At 50.3% G+C, this 21694-nt stretch overlaps 2 protein-coding genes across 4 annotated transcripts in view; one reads left to right on the top strand and one right to left on the bottom strand.

Annotated features, from left to right (window-relative positions):
* The window catches only part of LOC126569443 (flotillin-2), a 136882-nt gene that overhangs the window by 36079 nt on the left and 79109 nt on the right, over positions 1 to 21694 (bottom strand). The window lies entirely within an intron of this gene.
* LOC126569432 (glucose dehydrogenase [FAD, quinone]) lies at positions 5524 to 17549 on the top strand. The gene is made up of 3 exons (XM_050226509.1): positions 5524 to 5936; positions 15380 to 15630; positions 15703 to 17549. The coding sequence occupies exons 1-3, from the start codon at positions 5524 to 5526 to the stop codon at positions 17103 to 17105; spliced, it is 2067 nt and encodes a 688-aa protein (XP_050082466.1). The 3' UTR covers positions 17106 to 17549.

Here is a 21694-nt window from a genome sequence, read left to right as displayed (position 1 = left end):
AAACCCGGTAAAAACGGCCGATTTTGAATAGCGCTTCCTCTGTTTATCCCTAGATGACGCTAGCGCTAGCAAGATTCGAGCACTCGAGCGCACGATGGGAAAGGGTGGCGGCAAAAGAAAATCAAAAAACACACAATTTTGTGTGATAAATTAATTTTTACATATTTTCCCTGAAAGCTGACTCTTTTCTGAATATACGCTGCAATTTTCACATCAATCGAAGCAAAAATGACGGACACAGTTTTTTGGTAAAATTGTCTTGTATCCATGGTTTGAACAATTAAATAGTTAGTAGCGCTGCGCATTCGGGTATCAATTTTCTCCTATTTTTGTATCGAACGCAAGGTTTAATTGCGATTCTTTAGTAACTCTTCAAGAAATATGAATGATCTCTCTTTCAAGAAGAGAACAACTACACTAGCAAAAGCAACTATTAATAGTATTCAGCGTTTCTTTATGCTAATGCATAAATGTTTTATGCTTCATAAGAAATCAAACCAGATAGTATCTGTTTAACGTAATGCTCAGCACGACACTCTCGACACCCACGCATTGCGTTTAGCCTTGAACGGGGAGAAAGTCCACCGTGAAGCGAGTAAATGAATTAGGCTACCAGTTCCGATATAGCATTCCACCCGTGTTATGTAAATAACAATTCATATGCCAAACACGATTTTGGCAAATTCCGGTGCAAAGAGTGTACATGTTACGGAAGCTCATGAAACGGGTTGAACTGGAGCTTACATTGAATGAAAACGAATTTAAATATTTCTGGTAGTGTCTACCTCGACATAGCTCGATTGCTGCAAGCATAAGCAGCACCATTTTACAACGCCGTATTGACTTTGATCACTACCTTTTGATTAAGCGAGTAGCTAGATCCGTCGCACGAAACCCCTTGATCTCAGACATCATGTGTTTACCTGAAAAGAAAGAAAACAGATAAAAATATCGATTAGTTACCAGTCCGCAAATGAAATCAACAACCATCAATACGCGTAATACAGATGACATATCCAACGATTGTCCCACTTCTCCCGTTCGACATGATGCAACAATCAGCAACAGGACTGCATCCAACAAACGGCAGATACCACCAACGATCGTCTGACTACGAGAGAATGCCTGGCTCTACCGAATTTTACTGCGATCCCGAGAGCGAAGATGCTTCAACCACAAGCTATCAACGGCCAAGTGCATGTGCAGCGCGAGCAACCAGACACATGCAATTGCAGCTCCACTACGCCATTGTGCGTCTGAAATGATCTATCCAGCGCCACTGCCACCACACCTATGCTGGCACGAGATGAAACAAATTGCATCTGCAGTTCTCGTCCAACGAGTGTGCAACGCGCCGAACGGCATTGCCTGTATCTCTCTGTAGGACCAGTAACTGCATCTCCACCAAAATAGTCATTTGCAGTAGAGTGTTGATGTTGCAATTCAGCCTTACGATGGACAGAGAGAGACCCTGGTGGCACTGCGAGATGCAGAAAAGCTAAGCGGCGAAACCTGGCGTGCATCTGGCGTGGTCTGGGGCACCAGTAGGTTGAGTAATCGGCGCCATTGCCGCTGCCATACAAATCGGCAGCGTTCAAAGTTCATGGAACCAGCTTAACTACTTATTTACTTACTAGATATTACGCATTCGAAATAAGAATTTGTCCAACAGAACGTCAAGGTCCCAAGTAATTAAGTAATTTGGTTTTCCCTTTCCGTCGACCTAAATTGCTCAACTGGAAAGTCCATCATCTGTTAGTGGACCACTGCAAACGGATCGTACACAAATCAATTAAAATCCAAATTCGGAATCCAGGCGAATCCTCCCGTCTTATTCGCCAAATTTAACCTTACAAACAAACCTAATGGACGGTCCGGTCGGTGTCTATTTTCGTTTGGAACCTCGATGCCGTATTGTCGCCGTGCTGGCAAGGTGGTTTGCGTTTCCTTCGATTTATTAGCGCTGCGTCACCAATCGCTGTCAGCCACGAAATGGTTACCGAATCATCCGAAGCAGGAACCAATCCGTGGCCTACTAAACGGTGCACCGAGTAGGACCAGCAACATCAGCGGATCTCGGTGAAGGTCACCAGATCGTGTGTACCAAAGATGGACAGAAAAAGGGAAATTGATTGATTGACCGCCGCCGCCGCTGCTGCTGCCACGCCCGCCTTCGGCTGTTTGCGATACGCTAAACCACTTTAACACACTTTTGATGCCCAACAGCGTGGCAGCCGTCGCCGTCAGGCCATCGCCTGAGTCTGATTTCTCATAACATCACTATTTGCATAAAATCATCGAAAGCAAACAACGCCAAGGAATCGGCGCGAATGCAGGCAGGCAAAAGGCCAGCGTGATCCCGCGCTCGCCAAGCCACGCAGCACCTGAACGAGCGATAAGGCCGCAGCCGCTGCGGTCCGCTTGATAGGCGGCTTTCTTTGCTTCGTCGTGTGCTTTTTTTTATTGGCAGACGGCATTTCAATTTCCCCACATTTTCTCCCTCCCGAGTTTTCCGAGTGTTGCTTCTCCGTCGCCGACGGTATACACTCTTGGGTGCTCAACGCTTCAAAGGCGTCGTTGGGTGCGTTTAGCAGTGGGAGCTGTTGTAGCCGCTATCGACCAGGAAGGAAGCCAGGCCACGAGTTGTGTTTAGCATAAATAGCGGAACGGCGTTAGGCGTGTGGGGGGATGGCTTATGCTTCGATAAATCAATCGACAACCATCATATGACTGATCTCCCTATTCCGGTGTGAGGCATTTGGCCACTAAGCGGCTCGCCGCCGATGGGCCGATGGAGCATAGTAGCCCAGTGCCTGAACGCAAGTGTTGCATTCCCTCCGATTTGGGTCCGAAAAGTGGCCCACCGGGCGAGTACGGTTTTTTTTACATTTCTGGTAGCATTGAGGAACCGCCAGCTAACCGCCAGCCACATCAGAACCATCACGGAACCGTGTTGAGGAAGTGCAACAACTATGCTTCAATTCGTTTCGTGAGTTTTCTTCCGCACGCACGCGGTTGAGGTTACGCTTACGATGAAGTGTGGATCTGTTTTTGCTGGCCAGAGGTTGGTACATTTATGGTGTTGTGATTGATTAACACGGAAAGCAATGGGCGCGACTTTGCAATAGGTTACTAAACACAAAAAGGATTAGCGTATAGGCCTTTTTTCCTTCCTTTTGAATTTATATTAAACTAATACCGTACACGATGAAAATGGAAAGATGAAAATAACTACAAGTAAAATGCAGATGAGTAAATGAGTTTGTGAAGTTCAAGATATAGACTTTTGGATAAGATTTACCGGATGAATGCTTAAGTCTTTGCTTTTCCATATAAAGGCAGCAGACATCTTTAGATTTTTAGCGTACAATAACAAAATGTTCTCTACTTAAAAGTCTTGAAAATCGTTTAAACTGGTTTAACGACGTGTGTCGGTACGTTGTGCTGTTGAATATCAGTGTACCGTGTCTTGGAGTCCATTGTCACCATCAATGGATCGTTTAAATTTATGATTTGTGGTTGTTATGCTATGTGCTCGCCGACCTATGTTACTCGTTCCACATGATTTTAGATGAGATTTTTAGACGAAACTCGACGCAGTTAAGCGTCGAAAAAACTAGTATACTATTTTATTATAGTTTTCGAAATTAATCGGATTTCAGAGTTTTTTTTATAGATCCATCACTAAAGAAAACGAACAATATCGTACGGTGTATTCCATCTTGAAGCCCGTGATATAATTAAGGAACGCCTTAGCGAGAAAACAATCCCCAAACTCCAATCACAAAACCTTATCAGGAGCTTATTGCATAAGGGAATTCACGAACAATTTTAATCATTTGAATAATAAATTCTCTCAGCATTTCTCAACAGTCTCGCCTAAATTCTCTGACGCAAAGACGCAACGCTACAGGAAATAGCACGAGCGCGGGCATACGGCGCTACGATGAAATAGATTTCAATTTCCCATTCCCCTTCACTCATTCCTGGTGGCCTCTAGGAGCACCTGCACTTCGGAGACATTCTTCAAGCCAGAGCCAACCCCATCAACACACAGGTGTTCTCACCTGGGTCAGCCTGCCAACCTTGCCAGCGGCGGTGCGCCAAAAACGTTGATTAGTCATTTTCCGCCACCAATCAAATCTCCGAAATCCAATTAAAACACCTTTTAGGCACAATGGCTGGACTAATTTGTGGCGAGGAAGAAAAAATAGAAGAAAAAGAATCAAAATAAAACCCGAAAAAAAAACAAGATCGGATTGGAATTTTGGCGCCCAACGGCGTTCGCATTTGATCGCAGCGGAGTAAGACGCCATCGCCTTCCACTCGATTGTCTATTCCGCTGCATTCTCCCCGGGTGACACTCACAACTGTGTCCCAAACCACAACCGCGGACACAACAAAGTAAACATAATTCCGCCAACACCACCACACCGAGATGACGATCACTGCAAGGCTTTGTCGTCATCGTCGACTGCAGCAACGATAAACTCCGATCTCCGATCCTCGCTTGCTCTGTTTGCCGAGATGCCTTCCGGCGTGTAGTCAGTTGCAGACGATGAAGGTGAGTAAGCGGCGATGGGAGGCTCACTCGTGACTTCGTTCTGATCCGCTGCCGGCACCTCGTCTGCGTGTGTTTGTAAAACGCTGCAGCGCCAAACCGAACCCCACTCCCCCTTTCTCGATAACGGTGCACCAACGGATCTCAAACCAACAGCGCGAATCGGCCACCACAAAGCACCGCACCGCACCGCACCGCTGGAACGAAGAGCAGAAGGGAGGAAGGCGAGACAAGCGAAACACAAACCGAGCGAACGACGATCGGCACGCACCAGCGGCAGCACCAGCAGCAGCAACACCAAAATTGCATAATCCACGTGCGGGTTCGTGCTGGTTCGATCAGTGTTGTTTCGTCGGCCGGAGCGATCGGTCGATCGGAGTTTCGGAATCTCGCGATCTGGACGAGTGTTGCGATCACTCACAGGAGGCTTCTTCCAACGCGGAGCTTGATGGTGCTTCGGTGCTTGTCCTTCTAGGTGCGAGACATGCGCCACGACATCCGGACGATCGGAGTACTTTGCGTAGCGCGCCGTCCAACGACTCGTCGGTTGGTACCGTGTGTCCGTGTGCCCGTTTGCGCGACGGCAATCAAGTGAATTGTGAGTGAAAAGGGGGTAGGAAAATCCGCATCATCAGAGCCCAACAATAACAACAACCACAACAGCAGCAGCAGCAGAAAAACAACAGATGATCACGCGAACGACACCCATGTACGTGGTGGATTGGTGAAAATAATTCGGTGAAAGTGGTGCAACGGGGCCACCGAGTCCGTGTGCCGGTGTGTGCTTTTGTGTTGGCCGCACCCCCCGCGGGAGTGTTCGCGCGCGATCCAGCGCGATCAATTCCGCCAACCGGCAAAACGCGATCGAGAGAGTGTTTTCGCTCAAGGGTCCACCGATCAGTGGATCAAACTGTGACTTTTAAGTGACCGCGACAGAAAATTTAGAATAATCTCGAGACACGATGGCAGTTTCGTTCGCGAAACTGGTGCCACTGTTGGCCGGTGCAGCACTGAACGCGACACCGGCAGCTGCCTCGCTGACGGCCGCGGTTGGTGCCGCAATTAGCGCAGCGTCGGCCGTCGTCGGTGTGGGCAAGTTGGCCATCGTACCGATTCTGATCGCGTCACTCGCGTACTACAACTACGATCTGTTCGATCCGGAGAACCGTCCGTTCAATGTGCCGGAGGTGGACCGGGAGTATGATTTTATTGTGGTCGGGGCCGGTTCAGCCGGGGCCGTCGTTGCGTCGCGCCTCTCCGAGATCGGCAACTGGAAGGTGCTGCTGCTGGAGGCGGGCGGCCACGAAACCGAGATCTCCGACGTGCCCATTCTATCGCTCTATCTGCACAAGAGCAAGCTGGATTGGAAGTACAGGTAAGTGTCGACCGCGTCATTTCGGAGGACAACTGAATGTCGAGTTGGGAGGGATTGGAGTGATTGCACCATAGTCCTGTGGTGCCACCATTTTGCCTATCGCGAAAGCCTTGTCAGGAATGCCATTCTCGTGGTGCGAGTTCTGCGATTTCGGAAAGTCGTTAAACGACATCTGGTTTCTGCACGCGTTGCAGCGTGCAACAGCTCAGATGTGGCGCAATGCTGCGGTGGTCCGGCGTTGCACTTCGCTGCACTCCGTGGGCCGGCGTTGCACTCGCTACGATGGTCTGTCCTTCGTTTTGTAGGCCGAACGATCCGGTATGTGTGTTTTCAGACCACATGGAGATAGTTCGTTGTAATGGTCTGTCGCGAAGGAATGGAACCTTGCCACTGTCCCTGAGGCATCATAATACTACACAAAAAAAAGTATGTCTCGTCCAATTGATTATCGAGAAGTCAACTGCTGCGGGCAATCGTGAGCCCACCTCCCTCGTTGGAGAGACAACATCTTGGTCAGCTCGCTTAGGTGTTTTCGGGGATCGACTTTGGAAAGTGCTAAGTGAGGCAGCGTCTTTTTTTGGGGGGTTCGACGACGACGTGCCAAGTGGTGTAGCGCGGCACAAGCGACCTTGGGGAAATTCAAAGGCAACCTATTATCGATGGGCCCTTTTACTGGGAGATTCGAATTGATCTCCGCTTGCATACGAAGGTCGGCACGATTGGTCACGATAAAGAGCTTGGTAAACAACGATTGTGGTCGTGGATCACGAGGATTGAACTCAATTCATGAGAAAGTTGGGTACCATATCCACAACACGGATCACGGACGTAACCTGACTAACGGTGGCCAACCGACGACTCGGCCAATATTGTATAACCCAGGCGGACCGCGGCCAGCGATATCCCCGAATATGAATACGGTAATGCGTAAGCTCCGCGCAGTCGCATTAATTTGCCGGAATCGGAGTCGGATCCCGAATTTTAATCAAGGACCAAAGCGGGCCACCAGCCTGTTCAGCATTTTGAAACACAAAGCGTGATCCGCGTGACCGAAAGGCGTCATGTCAGCCTTGACACCTTCAAAATCGGTATAATCGGTGCCTAGCCAAGGGAATGGGCATGTGATTGGCATTCACCATTACACAGTTCAACTATTGGCGTCTTTTAGCATTCGTGGAAGATGTGCAAACGACAGAGAACATCGTTTTTTTCACCGAGAGGATGCTCTTCGTGGTCTTCTTCTTTTTGATTCCCCTCGATCATAACTCATCTGCATAATATTGCACAAACGGGCGTAACAATCGGCGCATCGCAGCCCCCCTCGGGTCGTAAACATGCTAACGGTTATGCTAGTTTCTCATCATTCCCGCAAAATTTCTTCTCCAAAGAAAAAAAAAAACAAACACATGATGAGTCCTGTTTTGGGTTATGCAGATTTCGCGCCATATTTTGAATTCTGCGTCCATTGTAAAGGATACTTCTACTGAAAACCGGTTCGATGGAAGGCGGAACGACGCACGTGGAGATCGTCGATTGCCATGTTCCTCATGAATGAGGTTAGTCGATCATGAGGGACCGGTTCGACGCTTTTAGGACTGGACCGACGCATTGCAGCAGCAACCTTTTCGCCAGCCCACCAAAGGTTGGAAGAAACGAGTTAATTGATTTTTATAGGATCTCCCACCAACTCGCACCGTACCGCGGATTTCGGATCAGATCATACACCTGGTGGCCGCCGCTCTGACTTCTTGCGTTTCGTTCTTTGAGTTGCTGTGCGCGCCAAGCTGTGCCGAGAAGGTTGGCCTTATTTTCGACGTTCGACGTTTCTTAACGTTTGACCGTAATCGGCTGCAAAGGGGTGGCAGCATAATAAAAGGTTTAGTCTGAGCGCCAGCATCATAATTATGCTGCGCAACGGTACACCAGTCGGGATTGAGCGCGAAAATGGCACTCACTCTAGCTGCGTGGTTCCTTCGAACGATCGAACGATGGGTCGATCAAACAAACCATCAATCAATCCAGCAGAAAACCAGAGTGATAATGCACATTCCAATCAGAAGAGTGCGTTGTTCTTGAGAGATTGAGATTGACGAAGACAAGAGGGAGCCTCGAGTTGTGAGCTGCGCTAATGAATCGAAATCGACGATTAGGGCAATACAGAAAACGATTTATTAATAGGAGCGAAGCGGTTTTCGGAGCAAAGGTTCAGCTTGCGACCTTCGACGCGAACGAGCCTGATCGAAAAACGCCGAAAAAGGGGTGGGCCGAGGACCGAGTTGCAATGGCAATGAGGTGGCCCAGCGCGAGAGCTAACCTGACCAGCACAGCTGCGCTTAAGATCCGCGTTCCACCACCACAGAGAAGGTGCCGGCACATTTCGGCATCGCCGCCATCGATTGTCGATTTCCCTTTCCGAGTTGTTCGTTTCCAAGCATCCGATGCGGTCATTCCGGTAGCCAACCCCCGGGGGAGATTACCGATTTCATCGTCTAGAGACCCCGCTGCAGCCGCCACCCCCCGTGCCAGCCCGCTGCATTGAATTTGAAGGCGAAGGGTAAAGAGAAGCGATTGCTCAGCACCGCTGAGCTGAAGATCAGTTCAAATGAATAGTGACAAGTCACGGTTCGGTTCGGTTCGGTTCGCGTTAGGCAGCGACCGATTGTGTTTGTTCGCTCGCGCGCGCGCGCGCGCCGCTTCGGGGTCAACGTCGAGATGTTTGGCACACGGAATCGACCTCCGGGCGCCTCTCCTTCTCGGTGATGGACGTCATCATGACCGTGATGCGGAATCACCATCTTGTCGCGATTATCGAGTGGAACAAGGAGTATCACGGTCATTTCGCCGACTTTTGCAGCTCAAAAAGCGCCGACTCATCACCAGCGATGCATCACCGGCAGCAGTGGCACGTGGACTTAAAGCAATGGGCGTCCATACTTCCCGGGACTCTGTTTCCGTTAGTAGCAAGTCGTTTGTTCTGGTGAGCTGCTGAAAGTTTAGCAAAAATTAAATAGAAATGAAATAAAGATACCAACCACAACCAGTACCAAGCTACGAGTTGAAAAGTCGACGAATAGGTGAGTGAAAGTGGCCATTCACGACAGCGGCAACGGTACACCGGTGGCACAGTTCCGTGCTCCGCGGGTGATTACATACCACCGCACAGAATCATTTTGCTCTCCGCTTATATTTCTGGTCCTGCTGCGTGCTCGGGCACGCGTCCATGACGCGCACTGATCGCGCTGCTGATGGTGAACAGCAGTCGCTTCACGTTGCTGACACACGGGCCCAACGAACTTGGGTCTGCACCTCGTAGCAGCAACCGCGACTTAATGATTGTGGCGACCGCACATCCAGAGCCACTCGAGTCGAGCGATGGGATAAGGTACGCGATTCCATCTTTCGATACTGGGTCCAGCGCGCCCCCTATTACCGCTACTCCGGCCAAGCTAGCATGTGATTGTCGTGGTTGACGAACTTCGACTTCCAAACTTTACGCTAGTTAAGCACAGGGTGCGACCGGCCGGTACTCTGAATTTCCGTTAGCACTGTCAGCTTCTTCCACTTCTCATGGAAGTGCAGATGATCAGGCTGTAGTCACGACAGCGCGACTGCAGCTGATGCTCAACCGTGAGGGCAATGGAATGGACCGGTGGGGCCGCCGGTGTTTGCTGGGCATGTTTAACGTCTCGAAGATATCTGAAGAGGAGCGCACAGTAACTGAGCTGGCGATAAATGATTACATAAGGGTGCACGTAGACCCTTGTATTTCATTGGTAGTGAGCTAACTGGCCGTTTGCTTCGTAAATCGGATCCATTCAATCGATGCGTAGGTCTGTTGCGGTTGTCTGTAGAAAGTTGAGGCAACAATCTGTGAGGGAGGCGCGATTTGTTGTGACCGAGAGCATTGTTTTCATCAGCCACTTGGAATTTCATCGGACAAATATTGTAAAACGCCAATGTAATTCAATCCAGCTGATGCTTATCAATATCAAAAAAAACAACAAACAAGAAGCAACACAACGTGCACGGCAAACAGTTTGCTCGCATAGGTGGTGCTGCTGCTGGTTGGCTACTAGAGATGCAGGATTGGATAGCAGATAAACTCAAAAATTTCAACAATCAGGAAGCATAAGGCACCCCCGGTTTCAAGACGTCACGGACACGCCGCAGACCAAGCGTACTCGGGGGCACAACCTTTCTCGCCGCCCAAAGACCTTCCCTCATTCACGTGATCGTAACCAGACGGCTCGGATGACCTATCACCGGTGGCACGGGGCTAAAAACCATGGGGAGTAATTAAACCCTTCTCCTTTCAGGCAGGGGACCACATCTCACCTGTCGGTCCGAAACACATTATGGCATCATCGCTACCACTCACCTCTGCAGACAAGATGGTGTGGTGCGGTCTTGTGGACTTGGAGTCTTGTGGAGGAAAAGTAATTTGGAAGTAGAAGTGTTTATTCGCCGCCCCTGGTCGCGACCTCGCGATGAACGAGCGAGCAAATGTCTTCCGGTAATCCGGCCGTCTAGTCGTCCCGGGAGCCACCAAAAACCCGAAATCGTGCTCGCAATGTCAAGTTCACGGTACTAAGAAGAAGAAGAAGAAGCAGATAAACGACTGCGGAAGCTGTAAAGCGACCGGCCCCGAAAAGCTGCTCAGTTCGGACTGTGAGATCGCTGGCGTTAGTTACGGAGTTTATCGTTACGTCCTAGCCTCGCCGGGAGAGAGAGAAAGAGAGAGACATTTAGACGAGTGCTTTTCGGGGTTAGTGGGCCGGTTAAGACCGGAGGCTTGCACAAGTACTCGCGGTTGAACTTGAACTTTGCCTTAACGCCCCGAACGTTTGCAATGCGTTCTCCCGGAATACAAGAAATGATTCGCTAGGATATGTGAATTCTACGGTCAGACAGAGATTTGCTTTGATTACCTGATCACGATGGACAGCCACATAATTGAGGCCGAAAGGCCTTCTCTCTTACCGGATTGCTGCCTTGGATTGTCTTGGTGTGCCTCGGGCATTAATGATGGTCAAGGTTCTACTGCCCTAACCTAAAAACACCTCTCGTCCGAAGCATTAAGACAAAATTAACAATCCACCGCCATCAAACGGGAGAATGTAAACCCATTAATTATCTGTCAGCGAGCAGCGAGCTGCAGAAGATCGGTTTTCGGTTGGCATGAAAGGAATGCCACTGGCCATCGCGCCAAATCCCCAATTCGAAGGTCCGTGCGGGATGGTACACCACAAAAAACAAACTGGAACCTCATCATCTCTTAGCCATCAACCTGTAGCACACAAAAAAAACGCCTTTGGAGGAGACGAGTACATCGAATCGTGATGGTTTTATTTAATTTTTGTATTCCAATAAAGCGTTTCGAGCTCCACAAGTAGATTGGTCAATCGTCTTCAAAATTCCAACTTTCTTGACTTTACAACCAAACGTTTCGCTGCTTTGCTTTATGGCCCTCCGGCGAGTAATCGGTTTCGGTTTATTGAACGTCTTATGGTGTACGCGATACGCGGCCGTAAAAGAGGCAGCAACATTTCAGAGGCTTGTTGCACCGGTGCCAGGACACTAAACACGGAATTCTGGGTCCAGGCACGTCACCACAGAAGGCAATCATCGGGTGATGCAAGGGTTTTTTTCCATTGAGGGCTACGGACCTACCTCCACAACAGTTGGTGCGCGCGCGCCCAGAGTTAGAACCGGTTTATGGGTCGAACTTGTACCCACTACATGCCGGTCCGGAGCGTCTTACGGAATCTAGCAACACGAGCCCTTGGGCAGGCCTGCCACGTGCTATCTAGTCTAACAAGAGTTAGGTAGACCTGTTCATCATCAACCCGTGGCCAGTGAGGTTATGCAGACCGAGCATTCCAAAAATCGGGGCGTGAATCTATACCGTGAGGTATCGACCATAAAATCCTCTGATTAGGGCTCTACACAATGAGGCGGCGACGCAAATTGGAGCTCCTTCTATTTTCTCCCAAATTAGTGATCCAGCAACTAGCGTTCCAGGTGATTGTAGCACCGCTCTCCGCCAGTCGGCGACAATAAGAATGGGATCCGATAGATAAGCTCGCAGATAGCGGCTACGGCGATTTGCATGGAGCCTCCACCGTGGAACGACCAACGATCCGTTGCAGAAACCGTGCTTCTGGCGTGCCTTTGTACCAAGCCAGTCAAGTTGGACTGACTTTCCCTCTCCTAGGAACATGTCGCTTGTTACCGCCAGTGCCGCCAGTTGCATAAGGCTCTTGCGGGTGATGCGCTAGTAGAATGCCTAAACCTTCAGCTCAACCTTTCAGTGAAATCGAAGCGCAGGCGTCGTCGTCGGTTAACGTAATCGCACTTGCATTCGCCTGCACAGCCCAGCAACAGCTCGAGGGCTCGTTAGGTTGCAGTTCGAGGTAACGAAAGTGTAAGTCAGACCATGACGCGTACCTCTCTCTAACTGTTCGGTGGGAGTTATGTGTACACGAAGCTTCCCGGCTAACGATGGGAATGTGGATTGCAATGCGGACGGGTCGCAATGCACAAAGGCATTATGCATAATGGTTGCATTTGAAGGCCAACGCGATAGGGAAATGCAGACGCTGAGCACACAAAAACGCGGTGAAATCAGTTTCCGGTTAGTTTTTACCACTCGCATGGAGTAGTTCTCACACGAATCCTCCCGTTGGATGTGACAAATTCTTGTGCAAATGAGCGGCTGTTCAAAGTGCAACCGTGAGGCATTCGAGCGATGAAAAGCGGCTCCACGGTGACACCTTTGACAAGCTCGATTAGTTATTGATTTTTTAACACAAACTTACCGCCCAACAGCGGGGTGCAGTCGGAGGTGTGAATCGAAAATCAATTCCAAAATTGACCTTCGCTCTGCAGCCAGACCGCCGGCAAGACATTCCGCGTTAGGTACCACACCCATCCGTGAGCCGTGAGAAGTGTCGGCACGTTGGTGTCTGGTTTTCCTACTTCTTTCCACGATTTTCCTCCCCGTCTGTGCTTAGTCGAGCGTGTAATGTGTCGATTGGTTCCTGCTTGCTCGGTTTGATGGTGCAGCAGCAGCATCATTAGCAGCAGCGGCACAACACGGCGATTGCTCGTCTGGCCATTAACCGTTGCTCTCTGCTGCACCGGAGCCGGATCTCGGGGGGGGGGGGGGGGGGGGGGTACAAAAAGGAGTACAAGGTCGTGTGGCATGGTACCGAAGCTAAAGGAAGCCAACCAGCGAGCGTGCACTTCCATTAGCGAGAGGACAGGCAGGCAAAAAGCACCAAATGGAAGAAGCAAAAATTATGAATTAGTTCCACACCACCTCCCCCGGGCCCCATGATGACAGCTCGAGACACCTCGCATAGATGGCAGAAAGATACGCCTAACCTTTGACAGCTGAGAGCGAGTCCTGCCCCCCCGGGGGTGGTGGGTTGATAAAAACAACAGATAACTGACCACTGACCAACAGACCAGCTATCCGATGGGATTGTAGTGAACATATGTTTGCTAACGATCGCCCAGACGCGCACGTTAACAATCGAACAATTATGTGCGTTGGCACACAAGTAAAGTGATTAACGATCAGTAGCGATCGAAAGGCAATTGATTCGAGAGAGAGAGAGAGACCGGGCGGGCCGACGAGCATTTGGTAATCACCTGCAACTCGCCGACCGGAGAGTGCGCTCCTTCAGTTTTGTGCACCGATTACGAGTGCGAGTTGGTCTTGGTCATCAAGTAGCCAAGGTTGCCAGCCAGTGCGTACGTGACGTACCGATCGCACGCATCAGTTCGGAACCACCGTAGTAACCTCGATCTCGCAGTCATAAGTAGCAGCGGCAGCGGTTGGCGACGAACACCACCTTCACTGGCAGCATTTTCGGGTGCCGGTTTTTCGACGGCAGATGCAGCCCGGTCGTCTTGGCCATAATTACCTACGCCGACCGACACTTCCACACGCGCTCAGTCATGTGCTACTGCAATGCGGCCACCCTTGAGGCTGCCGCTAATGGTGGAATTCAATTTTGTGGAACGGCTAAAAGGCACCGGCGGGACAAGGGCAACCTGGAACCGGGCAGAGGGCACACGTGCACAGAGAGTGTTGGGCAAATGTTCCATCTCAATTCGGGAGCACTTTCGTCGGAATTACAAATCAACACACAGAAACCAAAACGTGGAACCACTGGACCAGACCACACAGCACCATCATCTTCACACCCCGATCCGCACAAACAAACCGTACACCGCACCGTCTTCCCTTGCCGCGTCTTGACATATGAAGTGCCGTAGCTGACCTTGCCGATCAACTCCGTTCGATCATCGATGTCTCTGTTTCGGATCTTCCACAGCTCGAACCCGACACGAAAACCGGCAAAACAGGTGTTAACAGCAGCATGCAACCACCGCCTGGCCGACGAGGGGAGGCAGGCTGGTTTACGTTGGTATCGGTAAATATGTGCCGTAAGGGGTGACCGACCAAACCAAATGTCTTCGGGTATCCTCCCAACAATGTCGTGTTGTGTAGTGTAATGTTCGCTGGACACAATGACGCTTGGTGCGGGCGCGCGCCCGCCAGTGACCCAGTGAGCACCACGCCACCACCGGTATGCTCGGTGTCTGGATGACAAATTGGTGAAAATGTGCAAATCACGGAATGTCTTTTTAAAGGTATGCCCCAGGGTGGCGATGGATTTGCAGTCAACCTCGCCTCCGGCATTTCGGTTTTTGACAAAGTATTATTTATGATTGACTTAACTCGATAATGAACCTTCGATCGCTGGTAAAAGGACCTTCGAAGATCTTGTAAAAGATCGAAATATGAAAGCTGATCGATAAAGAACCTTCGATGCTAGCGCAGGAATTATGTTGCCTGTCTATTTAATCGAAGGATCTACTAAAAAGGTCGAGATATGATAGCTGATTTGCAATTCAAATATGATCATCGTTCAGCATTCCGTTAAAAAAAGAAACGTTTCTAAAACTAAACTCCATTAATCATGTTACATGTGAAGAAGGAACGTAGATTTGATTGGATTGGTTTGTAAGTGTCAGTCGCTATCCTTGGATAGACAATGATGCGCTACAAGATGACTTGACGGCGAGCACACAAATCACTGACTCACGTTCATAACGCGAAACAACAAATCGACCATCTGTTGTTCGATTTTGCATTTCAGTCCCAACCGAACCCAAAAACCCGTTTGCAGGCCAGAAAACCGGTCGGTCCGTTTTGATACCTAGGCCCATCACGCCTCATCGCGCTCACCTAAAAAAAAAATTATAACTTTCGAAAGGTGCATCACGCGGATGATTTCCGTCGTGATGCAACCCGCGAAACCTTTACAATAAACCATAGCACATCACCTTCAGCTCACGCTCAACCTATCCTATCAATACGGCTTTGACATTCACTTTGACTAACATGTTTCGATCGTTTTCACTTCCAGAACCCAGCCACAGAAGACGGCCTGTCAGGCGATGAAGGACAATCGGTGCTGTTGGACACGCGGAAAGGTTCTGGGCGGATCGAGTGTACTCAACACGATGCTGTACATCCGCGGCAACAAGCGTGACTTTGACGTGTGGCGCGCCCTGGGCAACCCGGGCTGGGGCTACGAGGACGTTCTGCCGTACTTCCGCAAATCGGAAGACCAGCGGAATCCCTACCTCGCGCGCAACAAACGGCAACATGGAACAGGTAAATGGTAGCGCTGGAAGGTGCCCGCGATCTTATTACTAATCTTCGGTTTTCTTCAACTCTGTGTTTTAGGTGGTTTGCTGCAAGTCCAGGACGCACCGTATCTGACACCGCTGGGTGTTTCCTTTCTGCAGGCGGGCGAAGAGATGGGCTACGACATTGTGGACGTGAACGGTGAACAGCAGACTGGCTTCGCTTTCTTCCAGTTCACGATGAGACGTGGTACTCGGTGTAGTTCCTCCAAAGCTTTCCTGCGGCCGGTGCGCAACCGGAAGAACCTCCACGTAGCTTTGTTTGCGCACGTGACGCGCGTCATACTGGATCCGGAGACACGCCGGGCGCTTGGCGTGGAGTTTATCCGCAACGGCAAAGTGCAGCAAGTGTTTGCGACCCGCGAGGTCATCCTGTCGGCTGGTGCAATCGGAACACCCCATCTGTTGATGCTGTCCGGGATTGGACCACGGGAGAACCTGGAGCGCGTCGGTGTGCCGGTGTTCCATGATGCGCCCGGTGTTGGCCAGAATCTGCAGGACCATATCGCCGTCGGTGGGCTCGTGTTCCGGATCGATCAGCCGGTGTCGGTGATCATGAACCGGTTGGTTAACTTGAACTCGGCTCTCCGGTACGCCGTGACCGAGGATGGTCCGTTGACGAGCAGTATCGGGTTGGAGGCGGTTGGATTTATCAGCACCAAGTACGCCAACCAGTCGGATGATTGGCCCGACATCGAGTTCATGTTGACGAGCGCTTCGACACCGTCGGATGGAGGTGATCAGGTGCGGAAGGCGCACGGGCTGAAGGACGAGTTTTACGAGGATATGTTCAGTTCGATCAACAACCAGGACGTGTTCGGGGTGTTTCCGATGATGTTGCGTCCGAAGAGCCGCGGTTTTATTCGGTTACAGTCGAAGAATCCGTTGCGCTATCCGTTGCTGTACCACAACTATCTTACGCATCCGGATGACGTGGGGGTGCTGAGGGAGGGCGTGAAGGCGGCCATCGCGTTCGGTGAGACGCAAGCGATGAAACGGTTTGGGGCCCGGTTTCACAGCAAGCAGGTACCGAACTGTCGGCATTTACCGGAGTTTACCGATGAGTACTGGGATTGTGCGATCCGGCAGTACACGATGACGATCTACCATATGTCGGGGACGGCCAAGATGGGACCGCAGGATGATCCTTGGGCCGTGGTCGATCCGAAGCTGCGCGTGTACGGTGTCAAGGGTTTGCGGGTCATCGACGCCAGTATCATGCCGCGCATCACGAGCGGAAACATCAATGCACCGGTTATCATGATCGGTGAGAAGGGCGCTGATTTGATTAAGGAACTCTGGCTGCAGAACCACTACCGGCGAGGGAAGCGTCAACAGTTCGGTAACGAGACGCAGCAGCAGCAGCAAAGTGCCGGCAATGAGACGATCGTGGCCGTGGATAGCGTTACCTTCACGGCGAACGAAACCATTCCTACTAGCTAGAGGTCGTCGCGAGGGTTTCGCGATTGGTGGTCAGTCTCATCGCACCGGACCGGAGAGTGAGTCCTGTGTCTAATGCCAAATTCAAATGCTCAATCAAACGATGGCGGTGTCGATGGCGGTGATCGAGTGCGACCAGCTCGAGTTGCTGGCCGGCCACAAACCTGCTTGTTGTAAATACCAATAGGAACTGTTACCGTAGGATAATTAGGAAGAAGAATGGTGGGTATCTATGGTGAATCAATTGAGGCGTACCTTGGGATAATGGAGGGATAAGGAAGAAGGCAGTAGTCGCGTAGTTCGGATCAGCTTGAAATGTGTGAAAATAACATCAACAGAAACTGACTGACTAAGCTAAGTACGTAGATCGATACGTTATGTTGTACATTTTAGTTCACTTATACCCACGATCTGGACTTTTGTAACGAATTCGCAGCGCAATTGTTAATAAAGTTCACACAAAAACCGTTATACACGTAGAGTTGCTTCTTTGACTGTCGTGAAAGATAAGCATGAATACGTTGTGAATACGTTGATAAGTGCAGCTTGTTCATCTCTGCAGAACTATTAGGGTTTTAAAAATTCTACAAATCTTTCCCGGAGGAATACACGATCATTGATCGTATAATACTGCTGAACTGCTCTACCAAACAATTCAAAATCATCACTTACGTTGCACTAACTTCACCACTTAATTCGTCACAGTCTGATTTCTTTTTATCTCTGTTTCGTTTTACCTATTTTTACAAAATTCTACCAATTTACGCGTCAGTCACCAACGATCCAACAGTTCGTTCTCAAGGGTTTGGTGGTTTTGCCACTAATTTTAAACCCCTGAAGGTATGCAATGCTATAAAATCTTCTATAGCTACAGGGTGACCCTGTGGCAACCGCGATCTTCAGTTTTCTGACGATCGTGAAACCAAAATTCCTTTCTCGTCACAGAAAGTCCTGCATGCTGCGAATAGAAACGAGAATACTTAACTCGATTACACGTTAAATAATCGAAAGAAATCAGATGACCATTAAACGAGATCAGTTCTCATCATAACTCACGATCGATAGCTCCGATTAGGTTTGATACACTACCGCAATAAAAAAATCAATAAATTATTGATAAACTTTCTCAAAACCTCTCCCGGGGGACGGCTACTAGAAAGTCCTTATCCGGTAAGGGCGCACCGCCAATGCTTGTTAGGCAAATAACCGGATAGTAAAACCTTTCTTGGACGCTATCAGCCATCGGAACCGGACAAAAGGCTTGCATAACACTACCGATCTGCTGTAGAGCTTTCCCCCCCCCCGAAAAGCAACAAAAAACCGGCCGGCACTCGTGACCGGGCTGGTCGTTCCTTTATCCCATTTTTGCCGTTCGAGGTTAGCCGAAGGCTAACGCGCCGCGCCGTTGCGACTTTGGTTGATGTTATTTAACCAACAAACGGCCGATAGCCATTTTCGTAATCGTCAAAACTGAACGACAAAAAAAAACTAAACTTTCCTCTCATCCGAACGTTACACCCTCGAGGGCTTTGCAAGAGGCAACCGCTGTTGCCGTACATTAGCATTGCACCGCGAAGGTCGTCGTACCACAATCGCCACTCCTCAAGATCACCCGCGGACGGACCGACGGCTTTCTTTGGGCGCGTCGGTCTGTCGCGACGACACGCCCGAATGAATGATCAATGTCTTTCCGCGTTAATCTTGTGCAAGCAAGCAAGCAACACCAACAGCATCCAGCAGACACTCCGGTCCGGTGGTAACGAGTAGGACCCCGGGGAGTGCCTAACGAATCTTCAAGGGCATCCACAAATCTCCTCTCGCATTCCATGGTGTGCCTCAGTGTCACCACCATCGTTACCGCTGCTGGACGTGTCCGTGTGTGAAGATTATGATTTCTCCAGCTCGCTGATCTGATCCCATCGCGAGCACGCGCTGTCGAAACACTTGTCACCATCAACCGTGCAACCCCGCAAGTGCAACAAGCCCTAACCTTGAACGCTCCGCTCAGCTTACATTGCGTTGCTGAGGAGGGCAGCCGGTCGCTCGATCAACTCACCTCACGATGTTGCCGCATACTTGACCGCGCGACATGCGCTTAACCGACTCCGTAATTCAAACTCTGCCGTGTGCTTACTCGGTGATGGTGGTGGTGGCGACACTAGAGGAAGGAATCCAATTTCCTGTCAACGACTGGTGGCCTTACACGGTACACTGCTGCAACCGTAAGTGCAGGCATTTACGGATGTTTGGCCAGCAGCGTTAACGATCGATCGACTTGTCGATGACCGCAGGCACCCGGCGCAAACCGGCGTCGACAGCTTCTATTACGTTAATGGAGGTTGAGGCACACCTACCAACCAGCGTTCGGACCGGAATGGATCGAAAGGAAGGAAGGAAGGAAGTTCCACTTCTTGCCACTTCTTACAGCGATTTCCTAAGAGCGATCTTAGCCCGATTTTGCGCAACACCACCAGAGTGGCCACCACTCGCGGGGTGCTGAAATCGGATCCAACGCAGCTGGGAAACGACAACACTTTGTCCCGGTTTTGCATTTCCTTCTGATCCGGCCAACGACTTCGCCCGCCACTCTACTCGATTCAATGTGTTGCGTTCATTACCGTGCTTGCTCCAGCAAGATGGCGTGTGAACCAGTTCCAGTGTATCCAGTTACATTGCATCATTAACCCCGCACGCCGGCTGCTAAGTAAGCGCACCAGCACACGCCGGACATTGCGGCCATCTTACGAGCTCTCGTTGATTGATTGGCGCCCAATTTTCGCGAGATGAGCCTCGTTCAAACAAACAAGAGAGGGCTTTTAGCGGGTTTTTTTTTGGCAAACAATCGCCACAACAGATGTTCGAGATCGCTTTAGAGAGTGAGGATGTGAAACCTCTTCCTCCCTAGTGAAGGATTATTCGATCCTCCGGACCGCACGGTTGCATCATAAATCATACCAGCGTCACTGGTCAGTGATCCTCCTGCATCATCGAGAAAGTGAAGCATTGGAAAGCATCGGCAAACGCGAACGCGCATAACAATCAAACATGGTGGTGATTGTGGTGATAAAAACCTTTCTTCTCGGCCTACCGATAACCGATGGCGATGGCGTGAAGCGCTGGACGATGGACGGTGGGCGATCAAATCTAACCACAGGGCAGGATAAGAAGTAGCAACGATGATGATGATGCGACCGATGACGTGGGTAGTGGGTGCGCGCATGCAGCACATAATGGGCTCTCTTTCTCTCTGTCGGCTGCATCGCCAGCTGCTTACGCAACAACCACGCAGCTGCTGCGTTACATCTGTTGGCGCGATTTGCGATTGTGATCTAGAGCGTTACAATGATAGTCCGGTGATGCGATTGTGCCTCGATGTTAAGGAGTTGTTATTCTGAATCGTCACACTCCATGGACGTCTTTTTGGAAGGCCGGTATCGGACAGTAGATCGAATTGATTATAATTGGAATTGCTTATCGCTTTAAAAATAATCATTAATGACAGATAGGAGTGACAGCATACGACGCAGTCACAAAAAAAACAGAGAGACAGTGCCGCCTTAAAATGAAAACATCCAACGTGCTCACGAGACTGCTTCTCCGTCGTCTTAATGTCTTGATCAGCGGGCGCATCACTTTGAAAGCCACCAATCATACCGCGGTGCAAACGGTTTGACATCAATCCAAGCGCGCTTTGCCCTTAATTGAGTCCATAAAATGCAGCCAACTTGGTGAAAAGAAGTAATGCCGCGCATCGCGTTCATCGTCGATCCATCGGACACTCTGATACAACATTTTGCTTGCTGCCCGGGCGAGAAAACAACAGAAGATGATGCTAATTGTGTCGGTGCCGCAGGTGATGGCGGTGGTACACCACAAAAGCAACATCGCATCGCAAAACGTGAGAAAACTATGTTGGCGCTACCAACATCGAAAGCCACAAAGCACTTGTGGCGCATTGAATCGAAATTGAGCCGCTAATTGAGCTCATGTGGCTCGCGGCTATGATACCCCTTTCCCCTCCTCTCTCCCTCTCGCTGGCTGGCGGCACTGATGTTGCCGATGACGATCCGATCCGATCCGATCCGTTGGTGATGAATGATGATGAGGAGCGAATCAAACCGATTATGGCCGGTGGCGCCCACTCCCAGCCCCGGACCGTTGGTTGCATCGAATCGAATCGGCTTCCGACGCGCGGGACCTTCCCACACTGGCGGTGCATAAACATTGACCGCATTTCGGGATTGGCCAGCACCGGGGGCCTCTCGATCTGTTGCTCGAATCCGTGCCCATCGTGTGAAAAGCCCTGGCACAAACGGTGGCATCGATCGATGTCTAGGTCAGACGGTACAGCGGGGCTAGTAGTGCTCGCAGCGTACAGCGACAGAGCGCTCCAAGGGCTGTGCTCCAAGTGCCCTTCGAAGAAAGCATAAATGATGTGAGTGAGGACTGCGGATGCCGATTGAACGGTCACAATGGGCACCGTGACAAGGAATTGAAGAATGAAACTCCTTCTCGTGCTGCTGTTGCTGCTGCTGCCATTTTGCGGCCACCATGCCGCTACCTCCGGTTGGTTAGCACTCCATTCCATTCCC

This window comes from Anopheles aquasalis, chromosome 2 (assembly GCF_943734665.1).
Source record: "Anopheles aquasalis chromosome 2, idAnoAquaMG_Q_19, whole genome shotgun sequence".
NCBI classification, from domain to species: Eukaryota; Metazoa; Arthropoda; class Insecta; order Diptera; family Culicidae; genus Anopheles; species Anopheles aquasalis.
The sequence above is the reverse complement of the archived record's forward strand: the minus strand, read 5'-3'. Positions and strand labels throughout refer to the sequence as shown.